This window comes from Carcharodon carcharias, chromosome 7 (genome assembly GCF_017639515.1).
Source record: "Carcharodon carcharias isolate sCarCar2 chromosome 7, sCarCar2.pri, whole genome shotgun sequence".
In the NCBI taxonomy this organism is placed as follows: Eukaryota; Metazoa; Chordata; class Chondrichthyes; order Lamniformes; family Lamnidae; genus Carcharodon; species Carcharodon carcharias.
The window spans coordinates 156,618,503-156,631,856 of record NC_054473.1 but is presented as its reverse complement, the minus strand read 5'-3'; the positions used below and the strand labels follow the sequence as shown (position 1 = coordinate 156,631,856).

At 38.2% G+C, this 13,354-nt stretch overlaps 1 protein-coding gene across 4 annotated transcripts in view; it reads right to left on the bottom strand.

Moving 5' to 3' along the window:
• zfpm1 (zinc finger protein, FOG family member 1) overlaps window positions 1-13,354 on the bottom strand; it is a 233,757-nt gene that overhangs the window by 43,296 nt on the left and 177,107 nt on the right. For all 4 annotated transcript variants that reach the window (XM_041190956.1, XM_041190954.1, XM_041190957.1 and 1 more), the window contains one exon: window positions 12,493-12,629. In XM_041190956.1, coding sequence (XP_041046890.1) covers window positions 12,493-12,629 — 137 coding nt within the window. The remainder of the gene's footprint in view (window positions 1-12,492; window positions 12,630-13,354) is intronic.

Sequence of the window (13,354 nt, the reverse complement as noted above, 5' to 3'; positions counted from 1 at the left end):
GTACTGAGCATTGTGGATGTGGAGAAGCTTTGAGGAGTCAGGGGGTGAGCCATTCATCGTAGATTTCTCAGTTTTTGGCCTGCACTTGTAGCCACTGAGTCAATATGTGTGGTTCAATTCAATACTGCCTCCTAAGATGTTAATAATGGAGGACTGGGACATGGTGGGTACCTTTGAACATCAAGCAGGGATGACTGGGCTTTCTCTTGTTCGAGATGGTCATTACCGAGCATAACTGTCACTTGTCAGCACAAGACTGGACGTTTTCCAGGCTGGGAGGAATTATAATGGAACTGAACACTGGAACTGTCAGAGGCCATCCCCATTTCTAACCACAAGAAAGAGGGAAATAGTTGATGAAGCAGCTAATCATAGTTTTTTTTAATTCATTCACGGGACGTGGGCTTCGCTGGCTGGGCCAGCATTTATTGTCCATCCCTAGTTGCCCTTGAGAAGATGATGGTGAGCTGCCTTCTTGAACCACTGCAGTCCATGTGGTGTAGGTACACCCACAGTGCTGTTAGGAAGGGACTTCCAGGATTTTGACCTAGCGAAAGTGAAGGAACAGCAATATATTTCCAAGTCAGGATGGTGAGTTACTTGGAGGGGAACCTCCAGGTGGTGGTATTCCCATTATCTGCTGCCCTTGTCCTTCTAGGTGGTAGTGGCCATGGGTTTGGAAGGTCCTAAGGAGCCTTGGTGAATTCCTGCAATGCATCTTGTACGTGGTACACACTTTTGCTACTGTGCATTGGTGGTGGAGGTAGTGAATGTTTGTGGATGTGGTGCCAATCAAGAGGGTTGCTTTGTCCTGGATGGTGTCCAGCTTCTTGAATGTTGTGGGAGCTGCATTCATCCAGGCAAGTGGGGAGTATTCCATCACACTCCTGACTTGTGCCGTGTAGATGGTGGACAAGCTTTGGGGAGTCAGGAGGTGAGTTACTTGTCGCACGATTCCTAGCCTCTAACCTGCCCTTGTAGCCACAGGATCTACATGGCTAGTCAAGTTCAGTTCTGGTCAATGGTAACCCCCAGATGTTGATAGTGGAGGATTCAGCAATGGTAATGCCATTGAACATCAAGGGGCGATGGTTGGATTCTCTCTTGTGGAGATGGTCATTCACGCAATGTTACTTGTCAGCCCAAGCCTGGATATTGTCCAGGTCTTGTTGCATTTGGACACAGACTGCTTCTGGATAATACCTGCATCGATTTTTTGCGGCAGTGCTGACTGGCCTCCAACAACCGCAACCATCCTGATTTCTCTCAGGTAGAACAGAAACCGGATGGTTCTCTTTGAACCCCCACTGATTTCAGCTTTGCTTGGGCTCTGTCATGAATACTCAGTCAAATGTCATCTTGATGTTACAGGCAGCAACTGTAGCCTTTCAGTTGGCTTTCAACTCTTCAGTCCATTTCTGGGTTAATGCCATTGCAGTGATGTTAGTGCAATTCAAATGGAGCATCAGTGAGCAATTGTTGGTGAGAAGGTGTCACTTGATAACACTATTGTGACTCCTTCCATCACTTTGCTTGCTGATTATTGGCAGAAAGCTGATAAACTAGTAATTGGCTAGGTTAGATATTATCCACACAAAATATTGCCTTAACTAACTTATGTTCCACCATTAGGGGAGGACCTCTATTTTGAAAGTGGCGAGTCATCAGGGGATGGATTTTCCTGTTCAACTCACGAACCCAATGTAAGGCTCATTTCTGGGTGACGTGAGAGTGCCAGGCCATCAGGCACGACCTCCCTTGGATGAGGCCAACTGGAGCAGCCTTTTCGGGGAGCATCGTCCAGTTAGTGACGGTGAATGAATCCGCAGCCAATTCCTTATACGCAGCACCATCGGGCGGATCCGTCTGCAGGCGACAAGCAACCCGGATCTCTCAAAGATTGAAAACGATGTCCTTCAAACGTGACCATGGCAGATGGACCTCAAGGCGCTCGAAGCTTGTGCTCTGCTCACGCCTCCTGCGGGTGGACGAGCTGCAGGCTCAGTGGGGGTTCCATGCGCTGTCAGCAAATTTCCATTAACTGCCTCCATAATTACCTTAAATGCTTCTCACTGATATATAGATCGCCGCCACCGCTCTGAAGCCGTTAAGAGGGTGAGGCGGGCGGGGGGGGGGGGGGGGGGGGGGGGGGGGGGCACCGGGGAAGCTTATGCCGACGATTTGTCATCCATTTTCATGACCCCTGCCTACAAACCCGCCTCCAAAATACTGGTTAAATGGGCCAACCCACCCTCCCTCCAGTCAAGTATTCTATTCTATATTCTGTTGATTGATTCATTTTGTGTTACTGCTTCCCTTTAAAAAAATAACTGACTTCAGTCTGCATTATATTGTGCCTTTGTTTTATTTTCTACCAAATTTAGGGAGAGCAGGAGTGCATGATGGTACCTGTCCTATTTCCAGTGCATCAATAACAAGGTTTACTGTTTATATTGCAGTCTGCCATTTCAGTTCCGTTCACGGGAAATTAAGCTATGAAAATGGTCTTTTCCATTGGAAAAAGAAAAAAAGTAACTGGAATAAAGCCAAATCATAAGCGAGACAAATGTGATGGCCTCCAGCCACTGAATTGTCTGCTGACCTCATTGATACAGTACACGCTAATATTGGTCACTTAACAGAAGTTGGACATCTGTGTTCAACTTCACACCAGCAAGAAATCAATGCCTTCAGGAGAAATGGGGAAGGGCAAAAATGACAGGGAAAGACACAGGCCTATAATTCCCAGGCCAACTGCTGGTTTTTGGAGAAAATATTTCTTTTGACTGCATAAGAGATGATCAACATAGCATGGTAATCCACCCAAATATAACTGAATTCAATGATATTCATGCCCTCAAATTTAAGAAAACACTTTATCTAACTTATAGTGATAGCAATCAAAATTTTAAAAAAGGATTAGTTGACCATAAGATACTGATGTGCATTCAGGTTCTACTAAATGTAATCCCACCTTTCCATATGGGCGTAATCCCACATTTCCAAAAGGACAAAATCTCAAAAGGCATTTTTTAAATATATACAATGCTGGAACAGAACTAATTTATTTATTTTAAAAACAGATCCAGATGTCATGTTTGCAATTAATTCCAAAATGCAATTTCTTTCGGCATATGGGACAAGAAAAATCCAAAAAATAATTTTACTATTTGCGCTGGTGAAACAGTAAAACACAGGTAACATATTTAAATCAGGGTCAAAATGTGCAGCCAAGAAAGTTTAAGAAAACTCTCAAATTTCTAATTTGGCCACGGTTGATTTGAAGCCTTGCAATTACAATCAATGTTAAAAATAGGCTGGATAAGACTCGACTGCAAAAGAATTTTACTCCACCGATTTTCTTTTGATATAAGTACTTTTAAAATTATTTGAGGAATTAAAAAAAGAACCCTCTCATTGTAACATTACACATGCTCTTCAATTTAATGGGGATTACAACATGAAGCATTCAACAAGCTTTTTTAGTAAATCCAATCTTTTAGTTTTTTTTTGAAGGCATGCATCAGCCGTTTGATTTGGTTAAAAGAAAATACATTTTATTCATTTGGTTTATTAGAGGGGCAATGAGGTCATTGATGACCTTAAAAATATATTTTTTTCAAAAGTGAAATGTTTCAAAGTTATTTTAAAATCCTACAGACCAATGTATCAAAACCCGTTTTGTTCCTAAGCAGCTCATTTTTTTTTCTGTGGCTACACAGGTCTATTGACTCTTGCCCTTGACCCAATGATTCTGCAGTGATAGTTTGGAAACTTTCAAGTAGCTGATAAGGGTTTGTATAGATTAACAGGACCTGTTATGACTGAGAGTAACTCAGACCAAGCAGGAAAGATGGCTTGAAAGAATATTTTGTCACTGTAGAATTAAACTATGGCTGAAATAGTCTTGAAACTGTGACTGGCTCCAACAATCGTGCCAGAATAACAATCCATTGAAAAGCTACTTCCAGCAGATATACTATGGTCTGTCAATTAACAGAATAGCCCAATCTGACTTCCAAAAGCGATCATTTACCAATTTAAATATTAAATTATCTTCCAAAACAGCAATTTTATAAACCATATTTTAACGAAACATTGTGGGTGTGTGGGGCGAGGGTGGGCGAGGGGATTATAGTACTAACAGGCGCCGTGGGATCAGAGCAGATTACTGCATGTCAAAGAAATGAATGAAAGAGCCTGCATTTATATAGCACATTTCATGGCCTTATAATGTTCTGAAGCTTTTTACAGCTAATGAAGTTCTTTTGAAGTTTGTCACTGTTGTGTCATAGGATCAGAAACATTTTGATAAAGTGTTATTTTTGAATTTTATTTAATGTTAGAACTTGAAACTTATTTTTTGATCAAAAAGGGTTAACCTTCTCTTCAAATATCGGCCCTGCTCTAGAAATATATTTTTTAAAACAATATGGAGCTTGAAAAGATTTGTGTATCTTTATTAATCAACCGATTGATGAGTATTAATTCAGCCACATCCTCATTGGACTGAAAATGCTGCTGCTCATTATATAAAACAAAGATAAGCAGACTACCGGAACTCAACAAATATGTAGATAGAAGTTAAAATCTTGGAAATGAATGTGTATCAGCCAGAAATCAATCATTTTCGACTTGGTATACCAACAGCCTCCCAGAAGCATGGCGCCTGAGGGAGATAAAGCACAGACTAGAGAGATAAGGGTTAATCTGTATTTAATTCGAGGAGATGATGAACAGGACATTTAATGAACTCAGAAATATAGATTTTTTATGTAATCATGTTATGTTCTCATAAACCAGACAACTGTGCGGTTACGTTAATTACCAGCTTAACAATTTTCTCTTATCAGAAACACTTATTTGACCGGAATTTACATTAAAGTGCTTCCAAATCATACAAGGGAAAAAACAGTTTGATGTTTTTCATACTCACTGGACATTATCATACAGGCTAACTGTTTATAGTTTTAACTAAGTGTTAAATTTGTTCCTGTCTTTCCAAATTGTCCTAAATGTGCCAGCAATTTAATTTTTGCCTTTGTCAATTTGATAAAATCCCAAGAGGTAAAATATTTATCATTGTGGATTTATCTGCATGAAAGATGCAATATGATGCTCACGCAATTGAAAATAAGTAATCAATGCTGTAAGTGTAAAATATTAAAACCGGGTTACACAATGGGTTAGTTGCTGGTCAGACACAAGTTCAAATCCAGATCAGAGGAGATGAAATTTCCACTGGTCCTGGTATGAACACTAGGCCACAGGACAGCTAATTTGCATAGAATGTATTCCTAACTTGGGGTTGATGGGGGCAGGGAGATACTTTAATGGGTTTTAGGGCTGAAATGCATTTTTGTAACAGTGACCTTCAGAGGTTGGAAAGTCATATTTTGTACCTAGTCATGCTATCTCTGACATTAATTCTTGGGCACAACATTGGCTACCCAAAATTGAAAATGTTCAATTCCCTACTATAGCAGCGTTCATCTTAATGAAGTCTTTTTGTCTTTGAGAACCTGAATGCTGAGCATAGCTGCAATTTATCATGTTACATCATTAGAATAGATAGGTTTCACAGCTCCACATGAGCAGAAGGTCCACAGAAGTGCAACTAATGCTAATGATGATTATAATAATGGCGGGCATGCTAATGGGAGCTGGTTTTTCTTGCCCATCAGAGGAATTTTGTTGCAATTTGGTTATCAGTCAATTTGAGAAAAAATAGTATGGTTCCCATTCTTAGAACAATTTCAGACCTGCAAATAGAGGCTTGGTTCCTCCTGACTACAGGCGAGATGTGTCATGGTCAGTCTTCTCCGACAGCTAGTATTAGGGGCCTAAATTAATTGGGCTTGGGAATCTCAAACCAGATTCTCATGAACATGAGCCTACAGCACTAACTGTACCTAATACAGCACTAAGATGCAATCTCAGAGAAATCACAACTTATGTGGTGTGGGAAAAACAATGTCACATTACTGAAGTATAGGGTTCTCAGGAGGTTTTGGCTGAGTTACATGGTTGGGAAAAAGTAGAAGACCGTTACTCTACATTTGGTTATGCTATACCTGATCTGGTGGTGACTGATGGCAGGCTTATCTAAAATTGGAAGAGCTTCATTCCCCAGCATAAATATCCCTCACTTTGATGAGCACCAAAAAATCTAGGACTTGTGAACATTTCAGATGTTATATTACTAAATGTTATGCTAGTACTACCGGTAAGTTAAAAGAGAAAAAAACACTATCATGTTCGGAGATATTATTTTAAATCGTTCAATACTAAAAGAGTCATTAAAAACAAAGGATCTCCATTTCAGTAAATTCATTCTAAGTACCTCTTTCATAACTGGATTGTTTGCTAAAATATAGCTTTACTAAAATGTCTCAAAAGAGATATTAAAATCAGTTGCATTTGTCATGTATGTTGCAGCTGCCATCTACGTTGTGATGACCAAAACATTGGCCAATTGTCACCTTCTTCATTGGTTAAATACTCAAGTGTCTTGTGTGATTCTCTTTTCATTACTTTTCCATCATTGCAATTTTGTCAAAAAAAATCTCCACATTCAGATTCCACTAAAACAAGTTCTGCCTAACACACAAACACAAAAAACACCTTTGCAGAGATATGGCTTTCGTGACAGATCCACACTCATCCCATCATATAACCCTAAAAATAAAATTCAAAATGCACAATAAAATTCACAAAAAGACACAACCTCTCCGCAGATTTGGTTCTAACAATTTCACTCCTCCACCCACAAAGAGTATGTTGCAACTCATCTGGTGTCTGAGCAATGCGGAGTCAGTCTTTGAAGGACTATTTTCCAATACTCCTCAAAATATTTCACTGCTGCCATCCAGCCACCCCAACTCTGGTGGCCAAATGCAAATAAATTCCAAATAGTCACAGCTCCCAAGAATGGGGAAAGGACTGTTCTTTTTTGAGCCCTAAGCAGTGAAGACAGGAGATCACAGACCAGTCAAATTTGTGTTTCTTTTATAAAAAGTAGTAAACCTGTTACTCTGATTCCTACATATTCATTGATCTAATTTTATTTTGACTTCGATTTTGTAAACTTTTGCTTGATGTTTATAATTCAGAAAGCAAAAAGACAGGATGATAGATTAAGAGCAATTTGACATTGATGTAAACTTGGTTCACAATTATTGGCAATGTGATGAAAGTGTGGGAGGGGTGTTCTGGAGAAGGGAAGATGACTAGACATATTAAAAAAGTGGATTTTTGCTCCTAATTGCTAAAGTTTCTGCCAAGATGGAATGATCTGTTCCTGCATAGAATCAAATATATAGAATGAAGGCCAGGTAGCTAATTGTTTATAAATAAATTCAAGGAAGGTTCACAAGTTGCGTGATTAATTGCTTTTTTCAGGGGTGAGGAAGGAGGAGAATCACTTGGATTATTTATCAAGAGTTAAAAAAACAGTGCACCAACAACGATTCTTATTGGCATGGCACAACAATAATTTAACAATATGTTTTTAACTAGGTTGACCATGCCGAGAAAGAAAGCCAGAAATGAATCAGATAAAACTTACTCCAAAATAATTCTTGTTTGGCAATAGAACCAATGGAAAACACCTTGTAAATGCATAAACTTCGTGATGAATTAATTTTGGAACTGGAGATGTTAAATAAATTCCTGAGACACACTGGAAGATAAATGACTGAGTCATGCCTCAAGAATGACACAAACTTTAGGTCTGAAATGTAACTGTGCTGTAAAATGGCAAGGTGATGATTTCTTTTATATTAAGTAAAAAAGAAAAGCCAGAGATTGAGTGAAGCCACTGAAAATGGGATCAGATGAGGACTTGACAACAGATGGTACACAGGCTGCAAAAATGCTAAATAAGTTTTTCTTGCCTCAGCTTTTAAGCAAGAAAGGAGTCAACTTATCCCATCTGGAAAGAACTACAGCATGCTGCAGGGGTAAGTTGTGACACTATTCGCATTGCTTCCAGCATGGCTATTGATCAGCTGTGTATCCAAGGGTTGCTGATGCCTGACAAATACGAATCAATTTTTTGAAGAGGTGTGTGAGTAAAATAATCATCAGTGAAATGTCTATGGACATTATTTACATGGACTTTCATGAGGCATTTGATAAAGTACATCATAAGAGACTCTCAGCTAAAGTTGAAGCTCGTGGAATTGAAGGCAAATTATCGCCCTGGTTGGAAACTGGTTAAGCAGCAGGAAACAGAGAATAGGAATTATGGGCAGGCAGACTGATTGGCAGATCCCACAAGGATCTCTTTTGGGGTCTCAATTACTGACCTTATTTGATGTGATAGAAAACCACAGATCCAAATTTGTTGATGACACAAAGGTGGTAGCATTGTATACAGTGTAAATGGAAGGATAAAATTAAGACGACAAATTGATAGTTAAGTGAATGGACAGAAACTATGACAAATGGATTTCAATGCAGGCAAACGTGAACAAATCCATTTTAGATCTAAAAAAGGATACAACAGGGTACTTCCTAAATGATGAAAAGCCAGAAACAATGGAAGTCCAAAGTTACTTGGGAGTCTAGGTACAGAGACTTTTAAAATGTCCTCAGCAAGAACAGAAAATAATCAAAAGGGCTAATGGAATGCTGGCCTTTTGAGAATTGGAATACAAGGGGGCAGAATTTATACTTCAACTATATGTAAAGACTGATTAGACCACATCTGGAGTCCTCTGAGCAGTTCTGGGCATCACACTTTAGGAAGGATAAATTGGTATTAGAGGGAGTGCAATGTAGATTTACCAGAATGACACCCAGACACTAAAGATTAAACTAGGTTTGTATTCCCCGAAATTTAGAAGATTAAGGGGTGAGTTGATTTAATTTTTCAAAATATTAAGGGGGATAGATGGGTAAATAAAGAGCAACTATTTCTACTGGTTGTGGAATCTAAGGCTTGGGGGCATAGACTAAACATGAAAGCCAGATCTTGCAGGGTGAAATTAGGAAACACTTCTACACACAAAGGATGGTGGAAGTTCATAACTCTCTTCTGTAAATGGCAACTGATGCTAGATCAATTGTTAATTTTAAATGAGAGTGATAGATTTTTAAAATTAAGGTATTAAGAGATATGGGGCAAAGGTGGGTAATATAGATAAAAGCAAAAAACTGTGGATGCTGGAAATCCAAAACAAAAATAAAAATACAAAAATACCTGGAAAAAACTCAGCAGGTCTGATAGCATCTGCGGACAGGAACATAGTTAACATTTCGAGTCCATATGACTTTTCAACAGAACTAAGGAAAAATAGGATAATATAGTGGGTAATATAGAGTTGGGTTGCAGATCAGCCATGATGTCAGTGAAAGGCAGCACAGGCTTGAGGGGCTAAATAGTCTCATGTTCCTGGTACTTAAATCTCATAGTTTGATTAAGGTGCATCTGAACAACTAAGGAAGGAAATTACAGAAACTCTGACACAAACCTTACAGAGAAAAGTGAATACTGGAGAGGACAGGGGGAAAGTACATTTGAAATAAAGTAGAAGTGATGCAGTAAACTACATATCACAGAGTTTGATGCCCATTGCTGGTAAAAATATAGAAACCCTGACAGCGTGAAACTAGTGTGAAGCTACTGAATCAATTAGTAAAGTGAGCAATAACTGTCACTGAATTCATTATGAGAGCACTTGGATAGAAATAAAATCAAAGATGATATTCAAATGGGTTTTTGAAAAGGTAATTTTATCAACCTAATTTATTGGATTTATTTGATGATGTGACAGATGAGCTCGATGAATTTGAAGGACCCAGCAATTAAACAAATAGCTCTTACACTACATTATGAGAGCACTTGGATAGAAATAAAGTCAAAGGTGATATTCAAATGGGTTTTTGAAAAGGTAATTTTATCAATCTAATTTATTGGGTTTATTTGATGATGTGACAGATGAGCTCGATGATGTTGAAGGACCCAGCAATTAAACAATAGCTCTTACACTACGAAAAAAACTGATTGGAACGCATTAAGGTCAATACTGAGCCAAAATAATGAGGTAAGTCCTTTATATATTATTGGTGGAATCACACTTAGAATACTGCATACAGTACAAAAAGGATATAGCAGATATCAAGATGATACAGATGAGAGCAACAAGACTGATAGAGGAGATGGAGGAACTGGATTACGAGAAGCGATCACGTAAATTCTACATGCTCTTGCCGGAATATAGAAGGTTGGGAGAAAGCATGAATGCTATTTTAAGGACTCTAATTGGGAAAGATAATGTCAACCATGATGAGCTATAGAACCAGAGGATATGGCTTGTGCTTGAAGGAGAGTAAATTCAAAATTAATATGCAGAAACATTACTCCAGTGAGTGAGTGGTAAAACTATGGAGCAGGCTCTGGGAGATGGTGGAAGCACAAACTTATGATTCATTCAATGACAAATTAGATACATTTCTTTTAGAAAGCATGTTGAGATATAAATACAAGTAATTTGAGACATGACGAATGTTACATATAGCATGCCTGGGAATGACAGGTGACTTTGGTTCCCAAAGATTTTCATCTATAGGGGTTTTCTTCTGAGTTTGCAGTAATTAATAGGGATTGATTGCCATGATTGTCACTCAATTATTGCTGTATAATTTTTTAAAATCTAGCTATTCCTATGTATTAGAATCTAAAATCTAATCATTCTAAATCACACAACTCTACCTCGTCCTGAAATGTTTTGATTTTGTCAATATAAATCAGAATGTGTTTAAATTAATTTTATGAGCACTGTACTGAATTTTGTAGTGAATTTTCTACTTCTTAACATTTATGCAAATGCAGTAAATAAGCAAAATGCATTTATTTAACCAATTACAGTGCATTATCTCTCAGACAGTGTGTTCCAGGTCCTAGCCACTCACTGTGTGAAAAAGCTTTTCCTCATGTCGCCTTTACTTCTTTTGCCGGCTTCCTTAAATCTGGCCCCTCCTGTTCCGACAGATTGGTGGAGGTACGTTCAATCGAGCCATTGAAGAGGAAATTGAATTGTTATCTGGAAAGGAAGCATGGGCAGAGCTACAGGGTGAAGGCGGGCAAGAGGCACTAAGTAAACTGTTCCTATGGAGAGCCGGGGCAGGCATGATGGGCTGAATAGCCTCCTGTGCTGTAACAATGCTGTGATTTCCCGATTCTGTGATTATATGCACTGATTTGTTCATTTAACTAATGTTAAAAACATAAAATGTCTTTACTTAACTGTAACCACTGCGGATTATATCAGTGAAGTGTTTGATTAATTTTTTTCTTCCTAATTTTTTTTAAACAATGAGAAGCATCATTGTAGATTTGCCAGTTTTATAGAATAAATCAAAACTGAATAGTGCATTTGTGCTACTAGAAGTCAAAGAATCTTAAAAAGTTGAGGTTGGCCTTTTTAGGACTTCTAAAAGTATTTCCAACTCAATTAAAATTGGTTTTATTAATTCTCGCATCCACCCTTAATCAACATATGCAATAGATCTCAATCCTCTGCAGACTGAGAAAATCAATGCTTTCCTGCTCAATGTACAATGCAGTGACAATCACTTTATTAAGTGATTTAGCAGCTTCCCACTGGTCGGAAAATCAAGTTCCTGTTCTTGAAATCTGGATTGTAATCTGCGTTTTGACTACCATCACATTAGACTTTTGAGAGATTGCAACGCTATAATTGTTCAAGTGGAGCAATGTATTGTTCCATTCTGGCACAGAAGTATATTTCAGTTTAAAGTGCATTTGACACGTTGAATCAACATTTGAATATGATTTATATAAAAACTTGCCAAGAAAAATAAATCCATGCTATACCCATACAACTGCAACTCATGAGGCCAGTGAAAAGGTCAAAGTACTTTGAGTCAAAGGGGCTGTTCAAAATTCAGTAATAGCAAAGGAGGCTGAACTGCGTCAAGCACTGCAATTTTATTTTTTGAACGGAAGTTCTCCTGTATACTGTTACAACGGTTCAACCACAGAAAAACACCCCCTCCACTAGCAGCATGTTATTTCCTACACCCTGTGACTGGATACTGAGTGCCAAATTGTGAGCAACTACATGCTATGCATCAGGCAATAGGAACTAGGTTGAAAATGAAATTTAATTCAACTGGAAATAAAATAGTAAAATAATCAATCTTAAGTATAATGGAAACAGTAGAATTTTGAGCATCTTCCTCAGATGAGCACGACACCAACAATTTATTGACCATAGCATACTCAGGTGTTCATTGGTTAATTGCCAGTACAAAGCAAATGGCAGGAGCTTTGTAGTTGTTGGAGATAATGAGTCAAACTCAAGGAGAACCAACAGAGAATAAAGAAAATTATTTCTAAATTATAATTGACAATACTTATTCTGTGTATGCAAAGTTCACGATTTCAAAATTAATTTCTTGCCAGATTAATAAATCCATTTTTTTTTATATGAACCGTGGTACACAAAAAAAATCACATCCTACCGAGTTATCACTTTCCAGGGTTCTTTTGTTTTTGCTGTTTATCGAACCTTCATATGGACCCCAGGATAATCCTTTTGCCAGGCTTTGACATGCACGCACTTGCATTTCACTGTCCAGGTGATGTAGCTCCAGTGACCCTGATGAAATGAAATTTAAATAGAATAATTTAAATATGAGATATTTCTTAGGCTGCCTGTACCATGCATTATAAAATTCGCCAAAAACAAAACAAAGATGAGTGTTCCCTTCGAAGCAACTTAGAATGCAAGAAAAGTCAGGGTGAGAAGAACAAATTTGCTGGGAAAAGTACTCCACTCCATCTTATCTTAAAATAAAAACAGCCTGGACCAACACAGCATTTTGCAGCTGCCTTAAGTAGATTCACCATTATGTGTCTCTTCCCATTCACTGTCATCAACGATTCCGATGATGCGAATTATTGAATTGAGTCATGCGAACCCTGGTATACATCCATATATTTTGGTGGACCAGCACTTTCAACCAACTTGAGAGCTGGTAGTTCCCATAAAAGAACACTACCAGTTGTTTCACCACCACCACCACCCCACTTAACACCTTTGTCATGAGAATTAAGGATTTACTAAGATTTGAGTAGTAACAGAAATTTACTTTGATGTTGTCTTATCAGCCCCTGTATAAAAACCAGTGATTTGAAAAAAATGCTCACCTGGAAGTGAACCTTGAGATAATAAACCTAAAGAAGTTAATCAGTAGCTCATTGCTTTTTTCAGAATACTGTCCATCTTCTGTGAAGGTTGTCCAATTTTATATCACTTTCATCAATATAGAAACACATCTCTGCTCTGCTGCCAGGTTCATATTTGTTTTTTAATTGGTTATT